General features: G+C 35.1%; 1 protein-coding gene across 1 annotated transcript in view; it reads right to left on the bottom strand.

The window, feature by feature from the left end:
- Nucleotides 1–25,004, bottom strand: part of PAX3 (paired box 3) — a 47,965-nt gene that overhangs the window by 9,040 nt on the left and 13,921 nt on the right. Inside the window, exons 5-6 of the mRNA XM_072410382.1 lie at nt 2,391–2,599; nt 327–492 (exon numbers count right to left, since the gene is read on the bottom strand). Of these exons, the coding sequence (XP_072266483.1) occupies nt 327–492; nt 2,391–2,599 (375 nt within the window). The remainder of the gene's footprint in view (nt 1–326; nt 493–2,390; nt 2,600–25,004) is intronic.

The raw sequence follows: 25,004 nt of genomic DNA, 5'->3' as shown, positions 1-25,004 counted from the left end.
GTGACCACTAAACACAGAAACGAAGGTTCCTAATAAATTCCACATGCTCCCTCACAATCACATGACAAATTCCCCCTAAAAATATTATATGGCCATTTTTCTGATGGCACAGTTCTTGGAGTGGTTTTAAATAACATTAAGCTTATTTATTTGTACATAAGTGACATAATATGAATGGCTTTACCAATCACACGCTTCTAAAAAAGATCTAATAATTATAAATAAAAAAAACACTATCATTATCAAAAAACATAATTTCTTAGGATACTAATTAATATTATGTTGTGTTTAATTTTGCTCTACTGACACAAGGCTTCTTTTTTTACCTTGGGGTATTGAAGTAGGTTGGTACGATGTCTCTGATAACTGATAAGTTGGCAAAGCTGGCATAGCTGCAGGTGGAAATGCCCCTGGGATCAGGTGATTAAATGCCATTAGTTGATTGGCTCCTGCTTGCTTTCTCCACCGGGCACGGCGATTACTAAACCATACCTGAAAAGAAAGAGTTCAGAGATGATCAGTGACAGCGGAGGAGCAGACAGTTACAACATGTACAAAGGAACAAACTGGAAAAAAAATTGTATGAAAAGGTATCAGATATCAGTTATGTCCTTCATAGATCTTTTGCCAGATCTGCTACAGATTTATGCTGTGGGAAACAGAGGAGAAATAAATATAAAAGATATTTTATGACCAGACATTATTAAAAAAGAAGAGAGAAAACCGCATTTTTCAGCAAGAAAGAAAATCTGTATATGTAAGGCTGCTATTCCTGACCTCTCCTTCCCTGGCTTTTATGCTGGCCAAGTGGCATCAATATGCCACTTATTTTGATAGTTGGTCAGTGGTACTAAAACCAGATGCTGCCAGTCAACTAGTATTGCAACTCAAAAGTTTTTTTTAAGTAAGCCACTACAGAAGTTTTGGCAATTCTATAGGAAAGAGTGCAAACACTGCAGCAGAGGCGGCCAGCTAGAATTACATCCAACAGATTGATGATTCCACTTTTTGAAGGGGATATAATGTGTATAGATATAATCATTAGGATTTTCTGAAAAACATGTGAAATGGAATGGAGCAGAAGTTGAATTACCTATAGTGACCAATCAAGTGTAATCAGTCTGATAAAGTGAAGAATAAATTGGATATTTATTGGTAGCCATTTATAAGCTTTTTTCTCTGAAGGACATAACAAAATACAAAACAAGATTTGTATTTTTGTTTGCTGATATAGAATGACATCATATTAGGCATAATACAATATATTTCTATGCATTATACTTTACATTTTTGGATGTTTTGGGTTTTTTTCATGCAGCTGCTGCTTTTGTCTCTTTTGATAAAATACATCAAACAAATAAAATCGAAAACTTCTTGCTGACTTCATAGATGTTTAACTGGTTGAGTGCTGCTTCTGTAACATGATGCACAGTGCACCTCTTCAGCAGCAAGGGAGTCCTGACTGACAGCGATATGCAGCTTCATGCTGAGCTCAGTTAAAGACCCATATGTTAGATGTTCAGGGGAATTTGTTAGGCTGTAGATCATGGTAATAGTGTGACAGGTTATGAGTCTCTGGGGATCTGAGGAAGCCATAAGGAATGTTGTGAAGTCAGAGGGTTAAAGACACATTACAACAGCTGGAGAAAGGCTCCTGCATTTGCTTGGTAAGGGTCATTGACTTACAAAAATAAATGCTCAGTGAAACACAACAACGCTTATTACATCTGTTAACATAATGAACATCATCACCATACTCTGCCTTGCATTGTTTGCTGCTTCAGTCTTGAAAGCAAGCCATGGGAAAAAAATAAAATCTAAACAACCTGTTGGTCAGGTCAGGTCAGTTGGACTTCCTATAAGAATATAAACATAACTGTAAATTCATCACTACTCATACAACTTTATCCAATTATATTTAGATGAAAGTGATTGGCAAGTCAGGTAGCTTCATAAGTTGTATATGTAGTGTTAGTTATATATTGTCTAATAGCAACTTACTTATGTCTTCATTGAGCAAGATTCCAATAGCTGGCCATTTGTCATTAGGGTTGCCACATTGATTGGAGAAATACCAAAATTATGATCTTTTTTTCTATTAATATTATTAGCAACAGGTCAAATTTGTACCATCCAGGCAAGTAAAATACTAGCCAGGTGACAACCTTGTCATAGAAGATTGACTGTTATTGCTCGGCACATGACATCCTGTGATGGACATCTTGATTTAATAATGATGGTTCCTAAACATTGAAAACATTTCATGTTTTGCTGAATATCAGTAGGATCATTTTTGATAAAGTGGCAATCTGCCTTGGTGCTTTATCCTGAAATTGTCATTGTGGTATGTGTAATCCCTGGTGACACAACAGAAGAGATTTCTTAATTACCTGTACTCGTGCCTCAGTAAGTTTTGCTCTTTGAGCCAGTTCTTCTCGGGTGTATATATCAGGGTAGTGAGTTCTCTCAAAAGCTCTCTCCAGTTCCTCTAGCTGTTCAGCTGTAAATGTGGTCCTACTTCTACGCTGCTTCCTCTTCAAGGGTAGGTCTGGTTCAGAATCAATATCAGAACCTTCTTCGGACTGAGGCGATGTTGGTGCTGAGAAAAAAGAAAACAAATTGTTATGAACCCAATACTATGATTTCAAATTATGATCTTGTACTGTGAACTAGTATTCTTATCAAATATATCTACAATATGACACAAGATACTAGATGTTTTTCTAAATTTGCCTTTCTGATGTATATCTTTTTGTTGTCTTTGTTCTTTTAACAAAGTTTGGTAGATTGTAAGATATGAATCAAGTTTGTTCCTTCCAGGCCATGGGAAAATGCACAGATTTTGTTGATTCTTGGCTATCCGTATGCATGGTCTGACAAAACAAACAAGAACTTTGTAGTAAAGCCCAGCGGAGACAGCATAGCATCTCAGGATCTTGCTTTATGCTATAAAATACACACTAGGGATTGAATTGGCCCCTGCTTATTCATCAATACACACTGCTATTATTAATCACTCCAGGATACCCAAATCATTACAGCATGTGATACATCACTGCTCAGCCCGACAGGGAGTAATATTTTATGTGTGTGTGTTTGTGTGTTTTGTAAGTGTACTGGATATTAAATATGTATGTGCATTTTGTAGATATTATTTTTCTTCTCAACACTGCCAATTGTTCCATTATACTTTGCAGTCTGGCAGAAACATATAATGAACATGCAAACAATGCCAGGGTTTTTGCCAAAATGTTAACAATTTCTTAACCTGTTCATGGCATTGCATAGAGGACACACATATTTATGTTAAACACAGATATCAATTGATAGTTTTCAACAGCTGGATGTACATAAAAAAAAATCAAAAATATGTAATGCAGCAAGGAAGTGATTACCAGAACCTGCTGACCCACCACCGTTGAAATGATTTGTCCCCAGATCATCATGTTTGATCTACTAAATTCACTGCTTTGAGTTAGTGGCCAAATTTCAGGATTCTGATCAGAAATCCTTTCTTTACTAATCTGCTTGATCATTCTGGGTCAGTACCTCAAAATTCTGAAACTTTAAGCAGCCAGGTAAATTGAAATTCAGGAAAATGGCAGCAGTATCATCTCTTATTATTCTCTTAGTATGGGTTTCTGCAAAATTCTAATGTTTCTATTACATTTTCCAATCTATTTGAGTAGTTTCTACCTTCATCACCTAAAATTCCCAATTCAGTTTAGGTAGATTTAACAAAAAATCATTTTTGATCCTTCTTCAGTTTGTACTAAATATAGAGATGCTGTAAAAAAATAAGCTGTTTTGTAAAATAAGCTTATTTTGTATAAGGAAATCTGGTCTTTCCATGGTTTTGATTGTGTATTGTAAGTTCTATTTTTTCCTTTACAATCGTGTTTCAAACTTACTTGCCTCTATTTTTACCCTGCCCGGGATGCATTCAATTATAGAAACGCATGTGACCAATGGCTTATGACACTGAGCTGCAGCACAGTGCAGGGTAATCTTTCCCGGGGCTGCAACCCAGGTCACAAGGGGTTATGGGACATGGATGCAGACTTTAATTCTGGAACTTCTTTTAATTAAACTTCACAGCCAGGCCAATGCTGTCGCTTATTCTTAAAAAGGCAGGACTTTGTAATCCGTCCAGGCAGGATTCAGATAACTTTTCTGTCCTTGATCTCATTGTTAACAAAATCCCCATTCTAGTCAGATTCATCTCAGCTAAATTTTACCCATTGCTTTCCACGAGGATGTAATACGAGGGTCACAAGCGTCTCATCTGGGGCAATGCACAGAAACATGATAGAAATCTATCCTAAATTATTATGTACTCAATTCATGAGGCTCTTTTATATGTATAGCTAGAATGCTATTAATTAAAATAAAGCCAGAATAAATCAACATTTTACAAACCTATCCTAGGCATAGTCAATTGGATCCGCCAACATTACACGAAAATTGTATCATAATGCAAACACAAATTATCAATCAATAATCTTTGCCATGTATTTGGGATACCTTTACCTATGATTTATGAGCAAGTAAATTAACTGAATATTAAACTCACGTTTTTCAATTATGTGAAAAGCAAAAAACTGTTCACTTTTTCTACCCACAATTAATAAGCAGGAATTTCCTTTTCACACAATTGGATAAGTGAAGTAAGTCTCTACTTTTTGAGTTTATAAATTAAAGATGCCCAACTACAGGTTAGAAAATGTTGCAAGTATTTGCTTGGTTGCTACAACCATGATGGGTCTTCTAATTGCACCTCGTTGTGTAATAATGATTGGCTTTTAGTTGTAAATGCAATTCTTCTGTTACTTTAAAGTCACTTTAATATGTGCATCACATTTTGTAAGCTGTGACATCTGATTAGCTGATAGTGAAATCAACCACTAACTGAATTAGCAAGGGTTTCTATTCTCCATCTGCTAATTGTTACAGAAACAGAGTAGAGTCACCATAGGCAAGGTCACCAAAATATCGATATATATATTTCACTGTTTTAACAGCAATGTATTGTGACTGATGATGTGCCTATGTGTGTGTGAATCAGATGGGAGTAGTTTGCTGTATGATAGAACCATATGTTGATGAAAGACATAGGCCAATCCATCGACCAACATAATACTATCACGAAAGTTCAAATGCATGCCTTTAACATATCAGAATCTCCTGCATACAAACTAGAAAAGAAGAAAAAAGAAACTTTGATATTTACATTAAACCGGTGAATTTATCAAGGTCAGACATCAGCTGAGATTGTTTTTGGAAATCAGGGCCAGCTGTCTACATAACCAAATGCTGGAATGATTCAGGGGTTCATCTGATTGTCACGGCATTATGTGTCTGTGTTGCTGATAATGTTCAACAGCTCTTTACAGTACACAGAAGGCTGGATCCCATAGTGGTTGAGATTCACCGAGCCCTTAATAATTTCCTTTGTACAGTACAGAAGCAGCAGCATATTGGTGCAGCCCTGTTAATGTAAATCAAAAAGAGTTACAGCAGAATCCATGTTTAGTGATGAAGTGTCAGAATGCGAATACGGGAACTTATGTTGTGCAGGACATTACTCCTCTTGCTAGCCCTGAGTAAATGACACCCGGCCTTTGTGGTCTTTGGGGATTTTTTTGTGTTGACTTACTTGGTTTGTCTTTGTTGGGGCCCCCGAGAAATGGCCTGTGGCTGGGGCCTTTTCTGCCAATTTCCACGCTCCATCTGTGGTATCCATTAGCAGAGTCTATACCAGCATTCAGGGCTCTGACACCTGCCTGGCAGGGAGTAGGATACACAAAGAAACTAGACTGGAAAAGGGGGATGGAATGGAAGGTTTCTTTTTTTTTTTTTTTTTTTGGGTGGAGTGGGGGAAGCTGAAGACGAAGATGTGAAATGAGCTCTCGGTAGGGGTTAATCCTGGCAATTCTAGTCTACATCATTTAGCACCTGGAATTGTACCCCTAACTCGGCAAGCCTTTACTACCCCATACTAGATACCAACCAGTCTGCACAAAAAAAAACTATTTTTGTGGCCTCTAGCTAGCTTCAAGGATAATTATTGTTTGTTTATTATTGGGCAGTACAACTAATATATGTTACCAAATGTAAAATTATAATAGCATGTAATTTCAGTATTGATCTGTTTCCATTGACTTTTACATGTGACTGAATACCCATAACGCTGTAACCATTCTTTTAATAAATAAGCATCAAGGACTGATTACAGGTACAACTTAATCTGAACACGTGCATGTCTCTCATTTGGTAAATGATCCATGTATTACGTACTGACACATATTCCTTAAAACCATTTGCACGAGATAAACAGAAAAACATTATCATTTAGTATATTATATGCTTATATGCTTATTACAATTACCAATAGATGGTAGTATTGAAGTTGTTTCTTTAGTTAAGGGGTAAATAATGATCACTTTGCAGAATTCAAATGCTTTATTCCTTTCATAAATCTACACCATAATATTTACATGCTTCAAATTTGTACCGCATTCTACATATTTAATGCAAATTTGCATTTACATCACAGCATAAATTTTTTTAAATTGTAAGGCCTAAACTCTCCGGTATGTATGGTACCCCAGTATACCTGCTCAGTAATTATATTTTAATTTTTTAAACATAAATTTGTAAAAACTCTCATAATAAAAAAAATCTAAAGGGCTTCCCATCCTGATGAACCTACTTCTCTTAACCTGATGTGCAGCCAGCTTGTTGAACAAGCCTCCTGTTATGTGAAGAATCATAGTGCTCAGGGTGCTGCAGAAAGCTCTATTCATCCTGTCCACACAAATAACCATAGTTCTGTATATATTTCACGGTGGCAACAAATTTCACGGAAATCGTTACCCGTGAAAATATTATTTCACTGTGAAAAACCATGAAATTGGGTAAATCTAGCATTGTTATATATATATATTTAATGAGCTAGTAGATTTTTTTTTTACTAGTCAGGAAGTTGAAGAGCCGAGTAAGAATTAACATCAAATAATTGAAACAGATAGAAAGGAGTTCACACCTCCTTTAGAAATAATAGGGGCAAGTAATAGATAAAAATTTTGGGGGGGGAATTTTTTTTCTGAGCAAGTTTAAAAGCAAGAAGCAGACGTTTTCCAGCATTCCCGGTGACGTTTTGTAATTGTCAAGGTACTTGTTATCGCTAGATAAATTTCCATTAAAGTATGCTACATTTTTAGAGTTTTCAGGTCTGTTGCTACCAGGAATCACCCTGCCTGCAATGGTACTGATCCAATTACTATTTTTTTGTATAGCATATATGTAATTTATTACTATTTTGTTTTACATTTCTGCATTTTTTTTATCTTTATTTGATTCATGATTGTGATTAATTTGTTGTCTGCTGATCAAGTTGTAAATCACAGTCTGGAGAGTTGAGGGAGCATAATGGAGAGAAACTTTGAGCTCATTAAATTTCAGGTCCACCCCAAACTTTTGTTTACAGTTGTAGGGAGAGTATATTATTCACTATATAGCACAACCAGCCACCTTATCAGGACTTACTCATCATCATGTCCAGTGGGAGCTGTTAATGAACTGGGTAATTGAGCTTGTGACATGTGTTACCAAAGCAAAACAATAGGAAGAGGAGACAAATGGCCATTTTATTTGGCGATTAGAGGCTGGCCCAGGCTTTCAGAGAGCCTCCAATAAGTAACTGTCTAAATACATAAAACAGTGCATTGAGGCCCAACAGCTGCACAGACAATAATGGGGAAGTGACAGCCACAGCCCCATCTGTGCTTAACATTTTGTTAAAAGAAATTACTTGACTAAGAAAGCAAATCGTACAGCTGCCCCCGAACACCGTCTAACAAGTACCGAGGCTTCCTCAAACTATTTAATGCACTCCATGACAATACTGCTTAACCTCCAATACATGGAGGTAAGCACAGGTTACACAAACTGCACACTCAGTTTAGTAGAAAGTGGCTTGAAGGCCTGAAAATAAAATGTAATTATTTCATTTACAGGGAGCTGACATCGCGTTCTTGCACACTGAATGGCATACGTGATAGCATTTGTAATTAAAAATAATTGGGCTTATTTGAGCTGAGATTCTTCACATAATAGGCGAATGATCATTTTAAATATGCAATCATTCCTGTTTACTTTAAATATCAAATTATGTGAAGATATAGGAAATATATACAGAAATTCAGATAAATGAACTGAATTCTCAATTCCTTCAGCCTTCACCCATCACCAATTGCTAGAAAATGAACTGAATCAGGGACAAGCTCAATCATAAAAACCAATGAAACTATTTCTCCAAGGTTTGAAAATGTGTTTTATTGCAAATTCTTTGCAACATTCCACAAGTTTTAAAGATTTGCCCAACTTGTATCCAGGATTCACACATTTTACTAACCAAATTGTATGTGTGTAATTTGTAGGTAAAATTTGCATAAAGTCTGTGTGAAAGTGTCCATAAATGTTTTTTATACTACAGAGTAAATTTGCCAAATCCTGCACTGAATAGGCATATAAAATTATCTCCCTGTTTTGGGTTTTACATGTAAGGTCATATTCACGTAGTGTGTTATATCCTGGTCTCATCACTCTCACTTACAAGTTTAACCCAAAAACACGCACATGATGTCTTCTATTGTGATGTTAAGAAAACTCTGGCTATACACATTTTAATGGTAGGTACTGTTTCTTTGACTCTTTCCAAAGACTCCCATTCCAAAGTAAGTATTTGATTATGAAGATCAGTGGGAATCTATTTTGGGGACCCATAAAAGCACAACAATTGGTCTATTATGGTGTTTGTGACCCAGAGATAAACTCTGACCCTGCACTCAGTGATCAGGGATCTTAATAGACTACTGCTCCACTTTCTCAATCCACAAGCTGACATGCATTTAATATACATACTATAAGACCCCTCAACCCCCACCCTGACCCGTCTATGGCAACATTCCATTGTTGTCACTAAATACCACATTAACCATTTCTGCTACTGCAGACTGCTAATGGCTAAACACAGATGGCATCAGCCAAATAACAGAGTATGCCTAGCTATGTCAACATATATCTTCTACAAGTCTAAGAATATGTCTAAAAATATCTACATTTTAAACCATCACACTGTTTCAACAAAAAAAGTGAAATCAAATTTTTTTTTACTACGGAAATTGTGTAATGTACCACTGCTCAACGTTTCATGCAGCTCAATGTTGTAGAGCACTTGGTAGTAATCAGAGAGCAGTGATGATTGGGTGTACCGGTCCTCAAAAACATGATATGCACTACTACAAAATAATTCCTTTTTCAGTAATCCATAATCACGCATAATTAAACCTAGCCATAACGAAAACAATTTGGCAACTCAACCAGTCTTGGGACATCAGGGGTTCCACATATCTGTCTGCACGTGGTTTTATACATGTGTATGGCCAAATTTGTATTGTTTTAATGTTCAGTGTCTCTGCCAAGTTTATGGAAACAGTTTGATGACCACATGTATACAGATAAGCCATCATCATGTCACAGAGTTTTCATTACACCAGTTTAATGTCCAAGAAGAGACTGATCATGTCTGTGACATAATTTCCCCATACACAAACTGATGATCTGCAGATGTGTACCATAAATATGCAGATAATCTGAAGAGACAGCTTGGTATTGACATTGTTTGCTGCTAAATAAAATGCGTATTTTCATGCCTGATAAACATTCTGTTGGATATCGTTCAGGAATAATGAAAGATAAGGATGCAATGGAAATATAAGTAGCTATCACACTTCCATTCTTATCTTCTATTTTTAAAATGTTGCAGAAGATTAAAATCCACCTGAACTACCCATATCTGGCCAACGTGAAAGCCAACACTACAACAAAGCTGCACATTGTAAACCATTTGGTACTATAATACCACCACCATGTCATTGTGTATTGGAACAGTAAATACCAAACAACAACAGCAGGGCTTAGTCTACCACGTTTTTTGCCATTATATGCTTTTTGTACATTGTAGTCTTCATTTAAAAAATTGACAGATGGAATTATGATTCCTTGGCCAACACCTTTGCTTTATTTTACATTCTAACATTTACTAAACAGTTCCAATGTCACTTCCATTTGTTCTGTGGCATTGAATCTTGTCACTGTTCTCTGTCTTTCCCGCACATGTGAATCTATTGAGTTACAGCTCAACAATACCATGTACAACTCTACTGTGATTGAATCTAAGTAAACCATTATGAGAAATGTTTTACCTGAATACAATGAAAATCTCTAGCTTTTCACCGTTTTGTGGTTGTGCTTGTATATTTTATTACTGTAATGTAAACCATTCAGTAGGGTACAGGTTAGTAGATGGAATTACTTTGCCTGTTATTCTAATATATTCAATAGCTTTACTAGGTGGAATGTGTATTGGTTAGTTTAACAATGCAGAACAATACAGTGGAAAATAAGAAAATATTTGTGGGAAACAACAGTTGGCAGTACATTATATGCACACTGGAGTATGTAACAGAATGGTGATTACTATTTCCCTGTAATGCGGGTAGGATACTTGGTTCCACAATAATGCTAGAGTATGTATCTAGGGAGACACAAACTAAGATAATAGCAATATTGACCAAAAAAGTGCCGGTGAATCTTTCTAGTGTCCTAAATTACAATGATTGATTTACATGCAATGAATGATTATGGAATGTCACATGATACTCTTTAATGTCCTTTAAATTTTACAATTTGTACTTTAACAATGTTTCTTAAAATTTTAGAACTTGATTATTGGCTTTAAATCATTAGAAATTTAATAAATGCTTTGTTTTTTTCAGTTAATACTGTATATCTATGCATTGGACAGTATAGGGTTGTGATTGCCAGTAAAATAATGTATTAATATGATGCCAAAAAACATGCATTTTTCATAAAATATATAAAAAGCATATAATATATATTATATTTTTATATAAAAAAATTTATGAAATCATTTAGTAAGCAGAATTATAAAATAGACAAACTGATTGAATAGGCTTGTATTGTTCTTGAAGACCTTTTTTTATACATTGTTAATATTATTTGCAAAACAAAGTTTATGTATCACCTTTTCTAAGTAAGGAGGCGTACAATGCAATTAATTCCAGTTTTTGGCTTTCCCAAGATAATTAGGTGACTTCAGAGACCAGCCTTGATACATCTAACGTTGTTCACACTACATGATTGACAAGTCTGTGTCTGGCTACTCCATTAACAGTTTCATTTTGTTGCTATTTGCAGTTTGCTTGGCTAATACTCCGAACAAATAGGGGCTGTTTCTTTGGCCCTTTTTTCTACTTGACCTTCCCCTGCCTCATTCTCTTTGAGCCTCTCAAAACTGCCTTGAAAAGGCATGTTGAATGAGCACAGTCCATCAGAGAGCCAGGTTCATCCCTCTCCGCGCCCTCAATACTTCACTTCAAAGATGGTTGCATTCTTTAATTGGCCTTTGAATTGATACCAAAGGGTCACAATGCGAGTGGCAAAAAAAGAAAGAGGCCTTATTGAAACAAAGCTACAGCATTCACTTGCAGATAAGCACGTTTTAATGCTTCAACGACCACCACTGTTAAAGGCTTTATTGAAGACTAGGCTTTTTGAAGGCTGGACAGAAAAAAAAAACTTTATTTTTGCTTAAGAGATGATTAGTTCAAACAAACAAGAGTAAACAAGGAAATAAAAAAGACGAAAAGAACACAAACGCTACAAACATAGGAAACTGGAAAACTGGTACTAAAGAAGAGTTAAGCTACTTGCTAAGATATTAAGTTTGCAAAAAAAATGCACATTTTACAATTTTAATTTTTGAACATGATCTTTTTTCAGATGTATTTTTACATTTATAATTATTATTTATTTGTAGCAGAATTTTAAAAAGCTTTTTTTTTACAGATAAGAATTGATTATCCGACATTACAAGTTATGTCCTGATAATATTCAACTGACTAACTGGAAATTATAAAACAGATGTGTGCATTCAAAAACACTTTTGCATGTTTAATCCGAGTTTTAAACATAACAAAAGAGGATTTAAATATATTCTGCATAGCAGACTGGCAAAATGTTTTCTTATGGAAAGAGAACAAATGCAAAGAGCAATTTACCCTTAAAGATCCTTCAGTTATATTTGTGAATGTTGCAGAAGTATTAGTTTTTTTTTTTTTTTAATTGAATCTGTTATTAAAAAATATCAAGCAACATATGGATTTTTGTTTTGTAGCATTTAAACTTGCTGCACTAATGAAGGTTACTCCTACGCATTATATTTTCACTACTTGTTAGAAAAAGATTTAACAAATTGACCCAATCTCCTCAACACATTGCAAATGAAGCGGTTGTCAACGGGGGGTTAAATTTCTTGCTAACTGATTATTGTAGTCTCACACACAGGGGTTGAAACTGTTCATGTAGCAAAGTAAATGTTCACTTAGTAAATAAAGTAACGCTCTGTTCACTTTATTCATACAGTCACATGCAGAACACAAATCTATTTTTTTAATTTCCCCTGCATATGATTGGGTTTTCAAAGACAGCACAGCGGCATTTTGTAAGCTAAAGTGCTAAAGTGTATATGGTTTAGAAACTCAACCATATAGAATCCAAGGTGGCTTTATTGTTTATAAAAATAAATTTAGTAAGAATTGTCAATAGGACTACATTACCTAAATTCTTAGTCCTACTCATGTTTTGCCACCATTATGTTAATAAAGTAACCTTCCAAAACACATACATATAGCTACTGGTATTCATAAATGTCCTAAAAAATCAGATTCAGGCTATTTGACAAATTATAAACAAGATCTGGAGGTAGATACAGCAAAATGAACCATTCTCTAGATCAGAAACCAAGAAAATACAATAGATGTTCTAATGAATGCATACTTATTTAGAACAAGATCTACCATTAGGACCAGGGCTGGTGTCTAATGGGGACTAAGTGGTAATATACATTTGTTACAGTTAAATATTTTCTTCAATTAGTAATGGAAAAATAATTCTTATGAGCTTATATTGTAAGTGTTAGTTTGTGCAAATCCGTGACAAAACAATTTGTACGACCTGTACAAATGAATTGCTTAACAGACACAAAGACCTTAATGTGACCAGATGTATTTGCCAACAGGCTCCACTTATCTAATTATGGCCAAGGTCACATGCAATATATATAGTGTATGAGTATAAAAGTGTATATTTTCCTTGTCTGATAATAAATATTTTGACACATGGGTTGATAATCAAACTAATAGGTGCAAATTATGATATACTCTGAATACTAATATATAAAATATTGGCCAATAATTCTGAAACATCAGTCTTATAGCTGAGGGAATCTTATGTAGTATTTATGTCCTTCTTAAATATTTTGCAACCCAAGCACATGAATTACAATTTAATAGCATCTGCTTTCTCCTTTCCTCCAAAAAACATACTGATATATGAGCCAGTGACCATCCAAGTTCAACCAAGTGAGTGAACATGTTCTAGTATGATTATGGTATTAGCATGGTAAATATATGCACAATATAAATATCACAACTAAATATTAATATTTGCAGCGTTAGTCATTTCAACCAATTTTGATGTTTTCTTAAACAAAGACAAAGAAGCAGAGCCTAAGAGATTGGCATAGATTGAGTTCTTATATATGTTGAAAGAGTTTAGACAGTGCAGCAGTGTGTCCCACAGCATGAAATCTACATGAAGCCTGGCATTTACAAAGGTCATTGATGTAATTAAAAATAAGTCACGTGCCACTTAACAAGAGTCAGGATAAAAAAAAGATTCTATTATGCTGCTGCATAGGAATGGACGCATTATTGTACCCTTCTAACCACACCATAGATTCGTATCAAGCCTTTGAAAGGGATGGTTTGGTAGTTTTGTCTAAATTGTGTATAATGCATTTATAAAAATGTTTAAATTTCTTTTATTTTTCTAAAACACTGTATAAGTATTCTGCTTGTCTTGCCCAACTTCTCTATGCTCTATACATATGAGACCTTATCATTCCAAGAGCTCATAGTGTACGCAAGTCCATTTTAAATGGAAAAATCAAAACTATCAATTCAAATGAAAAAATATCACATAATTGCCATGTATTGTTTTATTAACCTTTCAATGCTGTCCGAGGTCTCCACTTGCTATCAGTGAAAAGTAAACCCAATATTGCCATGTTCTCAAAAAATGCAATCAAAATGCAATCAACTCTCCCATATTCACTAAGCTATGGGAATATGCAATACATTTGCAATATGAAACTTCTTTACTTCTTTATTGGGGTAATAAATCTACCCCAATGTGCTAGTAAATAAATTCCTCTTGTTAGTTACTCAAGGGTACTATTTCTAAATCACCTTTCCTAACAGAAGTTCAGCCTATCATTCTTGCAAATCAAGGTTTTTTGATTTTATCCTGTTATAAAAAAAATTGGTCTATTGCCATTATTCACCTTCCTATATTTGAAATGGCCTTAGTGCTTGGTTACTGTATTCAATTGTTCTATGATTAATTAAAAAAAATCCAGGTGACTGGGGTAATTAGAACTTCATAGATATGCCAAGTTCTTTGCTGGATTGTGAATGGCCTCTGGCTTAGTTGCATGCCCTGTATCATGACTAGCCTCCTCCATGGATAATCAGTAACAGAACAGCCAAAATGTTTGTTCTTTATGGAATGTGGAAGTGCCTGCTAAATGCCATGTGTCACATTGGACTACAGTCACTTGGTCTGTGATTAAAGGGAACTAGTGCTGATACAAATACAACCCTGCTGAAATAGACCTACAGCTCTGCAATCAGCAAAGTTCATGCTATCTGCTGATTGGAGATATAGGGGTGTTTCAGACTTCTTTATAGCTTCCACTCTAATAAGGGTCCTTCTCTACAACATGCTGGCTATGAATAGGCTTTATTACTTAGGTGGTGGCTGCTTTGTAAAGGAAACAGGTTGTAAGACTTTGCACTTCTTTTAAAATGCATTTATTGATGTAAATTTAAAGTTGCACTTTCAGAAAATTCTTAAGGTCATTAGTAATAGTCATGCAGATGGTCATATTTAAAAAAGGAATGCTGAGTGTCATACCAATATAGATGAATTCTCTCTGCTGTCCTGAATACAGCCATTGGACTATGCCTAGAAGTGGTTACCAATCCTGCTTTGCAGCACGTATGACTTCCTATTCACATGGATTATATGTTCTTCCCACATTTACACAGACTTGCCAGATCAATTTATGAATTTGTAAAAATACCTTGACATAAAAATGCATGAAATGAATATGTGAAACTTTTAGAAACTTGTTGGACTTCATTGATTGATTTACAGGAAATAAAAAGTATATATATGAAAATTGTATCCATAAATCAGATGGTACTTTTCATGTTCTACTGTTCACTACCAAAATATCAGCTGAAATCTGTTTAGGAAAAACCCTCTTTTACCTTTCTTATTATACATAGGACCCGACCCATTTTGCTGTTTAGGTATTTCATTGTTATGTTCTTTCTTGCATTATTCTTGCATGAAATATAAAACATAATAGTTTTCCTGTTTTGCAGGTTTATTCTATAGGCTGTGTCATTTTTTCTTTGTATGGAAAATTGGCATTTAAGTTGAGTTGAAAAGTTCTTCAGAGAAGAGTCGGCTTGGTGAATGGAGGCACGTGGTTCTCATTTAAAGATGTCAGCATGGAGCAGTTCAGCTGCATTGGGGGGGGGGGGGGGGGTCATACACAGCCTTCATAATCCAACCATGGAGCCCAAGTGTGTAATATCAGTATGTGAGAAACACTGAACGAGAGATGTTCTAAACTTTTCAAAAACTAATTGAAATATAGTTTGAGCATATATATATATATATATATATATATATATATATAAAACATCATTATTCAATGAGTTATCATATAATGGGGTTAATGAAATAAGTTAAGTTGTGTTCACTTCAATCATGCAGTTCTTGGTTCTCACACCCAATAGGGTTCACAGATATTATAATTGTACCTTTCCTCTGCAATGCTGAACAGGTAGTAGGACACAAATAGTTTTATAAACCAAATGATTTAGACAGCAATCTAACCATTCATTTTAAAAAGCCAATATTGTGAATTAATTTATCAAATGATTTTTACATTGATTCCTATAATCTAGTACAGCCAAGTTATGAATCCATTTGCCTTGTCCTGCATCAGTCTGCAAATGGGCAACAAAATAGCAGCAGCATTCTGCTGAAGTGATTCTTCTACTCTTCTCAAGACATTCAATCCTAATAGGCTACCATGGGTGAATAAATCTCATGGCTACTGGAGATTTAACCACTTGTGGACAGGCATATTATTTGAAGCAATCCCAAAGAGCTACTTGTACGAAGCAGGTTCATATATCAGTAGCATCATGATTAAATCACCCATGAAGTTCTAGTCTAAGTAATTATTCTAGTATTAAAATATGTTTTTGTTTAGTTTGAGTCTATCTTTAAACGCTGCACTAAAATTAGTTCTTTTTTTAACAAACCATCCCACTTTTTGTTGATAACTCCATTGTTTATTTATTCTCCACCTAAAAAATTTGATTATATTAAATTAAGTTTAAATTACTTCTGCACCAGTTCCTTGGCCACTAGGTCACCCCAAATGTGCTAAAAAAATAGGTATTATGTGAATGCAGCCAATGTGTCTGTAAATAAACTCCCCATTTCAGTTACTTGAAAGTGCTATTCTAATCTAGCATTCAATACAAAAAATACCAGCACATACCTAGCAAAGTTTTCAGCTAAGGAATGCTTGAAAAACTGTTGATTCACTCAACTTCAGAGCTGTCATGGACAATAAGGACAAGGTTTCAGGCTGAATAGGCCTTTATCAGATGCAAAAGGCTCTATTGAGTCTAAAACGTTGTGCTTTTTCATTGTTCTGTTTGATCTGTTCTGAATGTCTGGTAAATAAATGTTTCTAGTGCCATTCACTGTTTGCTAGACAGTTTTACTGCAACTAGCTAGAACCTCATAGCAAACTGTTGAAATTTAGAGGCAATAAGTTTGGACTTTGTGGACCGTGGCTTAAAGAGAATGCTGCGTAGGTCTTATGCGATGTTCCTGGGAACAGCAGATATAAAAACACAGACTTGTTTTATTCAGCATAATAATGCTTATTTGACTTGGGGACTACATTAAACAGTCATAAAAATGCACAACGTCCCTCTCTCAATAGCCTGTGCAGAATGAGTAAAAGGCAACTCAACCTGAAAGTTCTTCCTTTGTTGCCTGAAAGTTTCAGAGTGTGAAACCAATCACAGTCTATGAAGCAAATATTAGATGGAATGTGTGCCATGTCTGTAAAATCAACACATATAGAATTTTACAAGTTAATTTTTTAGAGGTGTGGCAGGACAGGAAGAGCTAGGTGACCCATGGAGCCAGATTTGTTACTCTCTTACAAGCAGTGTCAATACTTGCTAGTATAGTTGTCTGACACCTTTAGCACTATATGCTATTTTTCCATGACATTTATTATAACCACTGTCATTTACTACTATACATATACTCTACTTTATGCCTGATTGGACCAGCAAAAAGAAAATGTTGTGATTAACACTTGTTATCATTTAAAAACACCCTAAGGCTGCATACACATGTACAATAATTGTCGTTGGAAACGAACGATCCATGACATATCGTTCGATAATTGTTAACAAAAAAAGTGCACAACGAGGCCGACGAACGAGGAATCTCGCTGGAAACAAACGACCATTCCGGCGGATCTGATTGGGCATCGATCGTTCGCAATCTATTGTGTGTACAGTCGTTCAGTGGTCTTGGATTGTTCTGTGATACACTTTCTCCTGTACATGTCACTTCCTGCATCATTTGAACAATCCTATATGGTGTGTACATTATTAGTGGATTATATTTGAATGATCGTATCATTACAGCATAAACAGAATTGTGCACTATACGATTGTTCAAAATAATCGGGAATAATCGTTGATCAGTCGTTCTTAAACGATAATTATTGGACGTGTGTACCTAGCCTAAAGAGGTAAAATCACACCACTAGGAGGGCGGAAACAGTTTAATTGCACAGTCGTGTCACTTAAGATAACAACAAACTGGATTTCAAAGATAAAGATGTATTATATTATGACAACGTTTGCTTATTGGTTTCATAAATTGAAATACATTTTCTGTAACATTTCACATTTGATGACATGGTAGAAATGACATGATGTTATACAAAACACTCTCCCATTGTGTTGTACTTTGCACAATAAGTTCCTAAAATGTATCCATGAGATACTTTTTTTAATACGCTTGGTGAACTCGATGTACTTCTACCCGCTCATATGAACCAGTCCATGACCACAATGTCACCTATGACATCAGTATTGTTACTTATGCAGTGTGTGAAAACCCAGGGCTGCCTTATAGAGAGTAGGTGTGCTTCTCCCAACCTCTGCTCTTGTATTGTGTTTCTATTTGTTTGGGAAGGAGTTCATCAGCTGCAGATCTGCAATCTATTGAAGAATGGGTTAGGCTTCTTAATACAGGTTTTCATTTGGCCAACTGTTTTTAATTTGCAAATGAAAGTTATGGTAGAACTCTATCGTTTGGACCATTTCCAGCATGTCAAGAATTAATTGTATTGAAAACAGCATTGCTTAAATGCAAGGCCGTCCAGTTATTCTGTGTTATTTACACAAACAAAGTCCTTCTCAGTTTCTTTGATAAAAGCAGCTAAATCTTTTTCCTCTTTCATGTTTTGTCAGCACTTGAATCCCCTTTGTCCTCTGGCTATTTGCCGAGATGTGGACAATGGATCAGGAGAATGGAAGCAGATTGTTGGAATGGCTCTCTGTAAGCCTAATTATGATACGTTGACTGCACTCACCATGACATATTAAGGGGACCCAGGCTTATTCAATTAGCCACTCCAGGTTTCCCTTTCAGACCTAAAGTTATCCTTTGACTGTTTGTATTTCTAACAGTATTCATGTCCATTGTGAAAGCAAATCCTTCTGAGTTTTGAGAGCTTTTTAAATAAGAGCTGTTATTGTAGCTAATTTTTATTAACGGTATAATAATCTGATAAAGAAACAGACTTTTTGTTATGTAATAAGTACAAATCAGTGTGCATATGCTCACATTACCCTAACTATGCCTCTTCTGCTCTTCCCACTATTTACTCCTACATATTCTTCATCTCACCCTGGTGTGGACAAAAAAGTTTTTCATTAACTCACCAGTAGCCAATCAGATCTTTGTTTTCAGTAAATCACTAAAGTCCGATTATAAAGCTGATTTCTGTAATATTGATATGGTCTCTGTATCTACAGTATGAATGTATTCTCTATCATTTCTATTTAAATTGGATCTTCTTGAAACTCACATTTTGTGGTCTAAAATGGACCTATTAACATGCAGCTTTGGGCACCAACAATTATTTCTTGATTTAAGAAGGTCATGTGCAGCAACATCCAGAAAGGAATGTTGGCTGAGCCCAGACAGCAAATAATCTCCTCTTCTTGTTGTCCTAACAAAGAATGCACTTCATGTTTTATAGGTTTAGCTAAAGTAGGACATAATGGAACAAGAGGAAAGAGGCAACACAAATGCCTATTGGAATTACTACTATGAGTAATAAAAATTTCCTGTAGCACTGCTAAAAATGAAGCTTTGAAAATAAATTTATTTGCTGATGTTTTGGGACGTAAGGCGTTTAGCTAAAATATAATGAACATCTAACATACAATATCAGCCGAGCTATACCAGGGCTATAGTTTGAACCTCTGTCTTGCCATTCCCTGTACAACTTCCAGCGTAGTATGCTAGTAATAGGAGCAAAGTCATATGGACTCTAAGTATGGTCTGTACGTGCCCACTCTTGCTGAGGCCCCAATGCTGTTTTTGATTTTGAGAAGATGTTCCACCTATCTTGTTTCTGTCTGTTTTATTGCAGTTTCATATGGAATTTCCCTGAAGACCAGAAATTAGCCTCACAGCACACAAAAACGTCTGTTTGTAAAGAGATGGATACTTAAGACAGTATATTTCACCACTGCCGGGACTATAATGATCACTGATCATTTTCTAAATTTGAGGAAACAAATTGTTTCCTAAAACAACTTCTGTTCCCTTTTTTTACCAGGACCAGATATAGGCACTCACATGCATGTGTTTCACACAAGGAGCTTTCTGTATTGCTGCTTTTTAGCAACCATATATAAAGAAGTTGTAAATCCGCACACATGGACAGAAATATAGATGGACAATAAAAAAAGAAAAAAATGACTTTACAATGACTTTACAAAATACAGTATTTTTTGGCTATTTTCTTTCAAACACACAATTACGGATAGATACATCTGGTTATAAATATGCATAATTAAGCATGACATATTTGTTAATATTGTAGTTTTTGCTTTTATTGAACACTGTAGATGACTTCTGGTGCAAACCACATGGTATGAGAACTTGGTGGGCCAGGTTGAACTCTTTAGGCTTAATCCCCATAAAAACAATTCTAATAAGAATAATACAGACTATTTGCTGTTTATGTGTTATACTCAATCAAGAAAAAAGCAGAATTAAACATTTCATTTTTGATAAATGCTACAAGGTAGCCTACCAGTGCTCTATATTTCCCAAAGTCTCCAGCAATGTTTTCCTTGCAAGTTCCTGGGATCTTTATACCTTGTGAAGTTATTTTTCTTGGCTCTAACTTCTCCTACTGACTGTACAACATTTTAACAAATATGTCAGGAGACATCTGAACATCCAGTAGCGGAAAAGGCCACTTGAAACTCTAAGCTGGATGAAACACAGCTAACTCATGATATGGCCATCTCATCACTATCACAAGTCCCCATCTAAAGCATATTAGACCACACACAACCTATACATTAATAAATACGTTTTAGAATTGTTGCTTTACTAAATTTTGCTTTTTTAGCCATGATTCAAGAAATGTCTGAATATGTAGATAAATAAAAACAACAGGACTAAATATATGTGAGCACATGGAAATCATATGACTCTTTAAGTATCATACAACCATCAGAAATTGATAGACCGCACTTAGAAATTGTAGCATCAGTGGCAGCTTTTTTCTTCAATATTGGGTTCAGATACAATAATCACATAAAACAGCTGATTATATATGATTAGGACTTGTACAACAGTGCACCATCTTGCAAGTGAGCCTTGAAAAACCAAATACATTACTGGCATTGCGGATTTCAAAGGCACCCTGCAGACATTTCAGTTTTTGGAGTTGAGTTTATTGTGACTCATCTCAGCAGAGCTTGAGAACGCATTTCAGTCTATATCATAATGAGCAATTAAATGTTTCTATTTCTTCCTGAGTTACTATGAATGGTTTATGTCAGGACTGATTTTCCTACATTGCCTTTGTACTGTACAAACACAGCAAGCTAATAGCAATGCCTTTCTTTTAATCAGGGTGTAGGGATTTAATTGTGGAGATGGTATGTTTGCATCCAGCACATTTTTCTTGTGTAACTGCTTCAGTGCTGAGCAGGATGGTGGGGGTACGACTGGTGAATGGGTCGCTATATACATACCAAACATTGGTGTCCTTTTTTAATGTTTTTGTCTTTTTTTTCAAAAACGAAAACACAAAAAATATAAGCAGAGTTTGCAGAATTTAAACTAAGACATGTGTTTCCTTTTTATGTTTATTAAGGATTTTTTTAATTCTTCATTCTTTGTCCTTTAAAACAAAAAGCAGACTTGCACAGAGGAATGTTTTCTATGACAAGTAATCATGTAATCACGTATGGGATGTAGTTAACTCAATGCATATAAACAGCTACCTTGCCAGATATATATATATCGCCTATTTAAAGAAATAGTACATTTTTTCCAGCACTGAATGCAACATGTTTCAAAAATAAGTTTTGGTGGTGAGGGGTTTTATAATTTACACACCACCATCCTGTCCATGATATTGCTGGAGAATACAAAAGACAACACCTTTCAGTTACTTCTAGTAAATTTGAAACTTCGTAGGCTTATTGAAATAATGCATTCTTGTCTGACATTTACTAAGCGAGACTGAAAACTGTACTAAGCTACTGAGAGCCTTCTCTAATAGCTAATGTACAAATGTCTATTTTAGTACCAAAACATGGATCAAACAATTGTAAAAAAGTCATAATAAATATTACATAGTATAGCAATAATGCTTTAAAATATGTGAGTGTTGCTATTTGCCATCATAGATATGTAATTGCCAGTTATGTAATAGAACTTACATATCACAGTATTCTGGAAGATATCTTGTTGATAAATCCTATTATTCACCCTTTGATTGTTTTAGTTCTAATCTACTGTATATATATATATATATATATATATAGTCAAAATATCTGAAACTGGATCTGCCTTTTTGTATCTACACTGCCTTCTTAGTTATAGTGATGAAGAATTCGTAGCTTCTCATATTTACTGACTGATGCCGCCTACAATAATTTGACATTGGTGCCAGTTCAGCTGGGTTCTGAAGACCACTAAAAGAGCATTTTTATTCTTTTACTGACTTCAGCAACATGTGAAAGTTTTGTGTTCTGCGGATGAAAACATATATTTTGCGTTTTAGGTCTATTCCAGGGTTGCCCATCCTGCAGGCGGTAGCAGGAAGTGGATGACAAAGGCTCCTCTATGATCCTGAAAGCTCCATTCTTCTGTATGACATATTATTTTAACTGCATGTGGCCTACATACTTATAATTAAGGCATGTACAATATATGTCTCTCCGAATTTAATGAAGTCCTTGTAGAAAATTCTGAAAGCTCATTGAAAAGTGTTTTTTTAAATATCTTCAAATTAATATAACAAAAGATTATAGCAGGCACTTAAATAACAAATTATGGAAAGTTTTAGGTGCGTGGGGTAATACATTGGCCATTTAAGGACAAATCAAAATCTAAACGACCTCCAAACCCAAAAGACAAATTTTTGTGTGTATAAAAAATGCTGTGAAAAACAATTGCAGACCTAAACAAACTTTCCAAGAGGTCTTCAGTGCTGAATATAGTAAAGAATGAATTTTAGTTTTGGGTTAAAACATTGATTTTCAATGACTTCTTTACAGTATACTGAGATATATCATCATATTGAGTTAAGGCCATACATACATTTCCAGACTTGCCAGAATTCGAAATCTAGACACATATTATGTGATGTCTATGATATAAACCACCAATACAGATGTCACCTACCAATTTCAATCTATGTTTACCATGCTTATAGGCTTATATTACCACAGGCAGAAGGCAGCCAATAACTGCTCATTAGCACTAATTCATAATGACATCAATATTCCTAAGAGATCATTAGAGCTATCCATCTAATTACCATGGTGTGCTTTGTAAATCGGTGTCTAGGAGGAAACTGAGCAAAGTTTTGTCCATGTGATTCCCTTTTTTTTCTCTAACCATACAGCTTGTGTAATAACAGTAAATAAGCACCACTGGCTAATAATAAATAACCAAAAGCAAGTCAGTAAATTGCTGCTGATTAGCAATAAATGCCATCTGTCTGTGACCACATAAAACCATGATAATAGAAAATGTGATTGTTAAAATTCTTTGGCTTTTTTTTTACTCAGTAGCTAGTTGGAAGAATGCAATAAGAATTTTGTTGACTGATATTTATTTTTAAGCATTTTCAACCAACTTTCAGTTGAAAATCAGAGTGAACTGATGAAACCTACCACCATTGTCTATTCAAATCGAGGGATTGGTAACATTATTGGTTAAAGGTTGTCTTCATATGTGCTCAGTCATTTTGAGGTGCAATGCTGTCTGAATTAGGTGAAATCTACATTTGTTTTTAATGTTTAAATGTCTGTGCCCAAATGTGGAGCTCTGTGCTTCAGTAACATAGCAATAGATAGAAAGAAGCAGTAAAAGAAAGGGAAAAAGAAAATATATATGAGGATGATGGGAAACAATGGTCATGCTATGGAAATACAGTGTACTGATAATGGTTTCAGCCCTGTCACTCATCCTTTGACCACAACTTCCACCTGCTGAGATCAATGACCGGAGGTCAGCCACCTCTAATACTCATCTGTACTGACTCCTGGAGTCATTTAATTGCTCGGTGAATGAGGTGAGATTAAAATGGAAAGGGACAGCACTGCTAAAAACTTATGCTTTTAAATTGAGGTAAAGCAAGGAAGCATAAAGTGCAATATCTCATAGCAAACAGTCAGAACTTTAATCAGATCAGAGGTGATTTCTGGCGTCTCTCTATGGGTACCTTTGCTATTTTCACTGCCCCAGTGAAGAAGTAAAAATGAGAATGGGATCAGTCCCCAACAAAGGAAAGTATGGACTTGTATCGTATCAGGTTACTAATTAACTTTGTTTCTGCCAAGTCTGTCAGTGTGGGGTAACAAGCCTATGAAATAAAAATGTATTCTAGATGCAGCATTTCCTGTAAAATGTGTAGTGGCCTTTTTATTCTGATTTTTCCAAACCTTTGGAGAGTTAGATAAATACACATCACAGTGTTTGTATATATTGGTTGATTGTTTGGCAATGGAACTTTACCTTGATCAGTGTTATTTCATTATATTATATGTCTTTTTAACTGCTTCTATAAAATCTTTATTTCACAAATAAAGAATTAGGATGTCAGTGGTGTTACAGGACACTACAGGTTTCCAAACAGACAGTGCATCAGAAGCTGTTTGCTTTTACACAGTCTCTCTTTAATAAACAGAACTGTGCAAAGCATCAATGAAGGAAGGAAAGAGGGAATTGAGTCACTTCTATTACTCACTGGGGATAATTTACTAAAGAAAAGGAATTTTTGCGTAGCAAAGTAAATGTTTATTTAGAAAGTCTAAATATAGTGAAGCTATGTTCATTTTCATATTTCCAACCATGCATACAAATGATTTTGCTTGTATAACAGGATTGCACACAAAGTTTTCACC

Source organism: Pyxicephalus adspersus, chromosome 4 (assembly GCF_032062135.1).
Source record: "Pyxicephalus adspersus chromosome 4, UCB_Pads_2.0, whole genome shotgun sequence".
Taxonomy (NCBI): Eukaryota; Metazoa; Chordata; class Amphibia; order Anura; family Pyxicephalidae; genus Pyxicephalus; species Pyxicephalus adspersus.
Note: the sequence above shows the minus strand (reverse complement) of the source record. Positions and strands in the feature narration are given on the sequence as shown.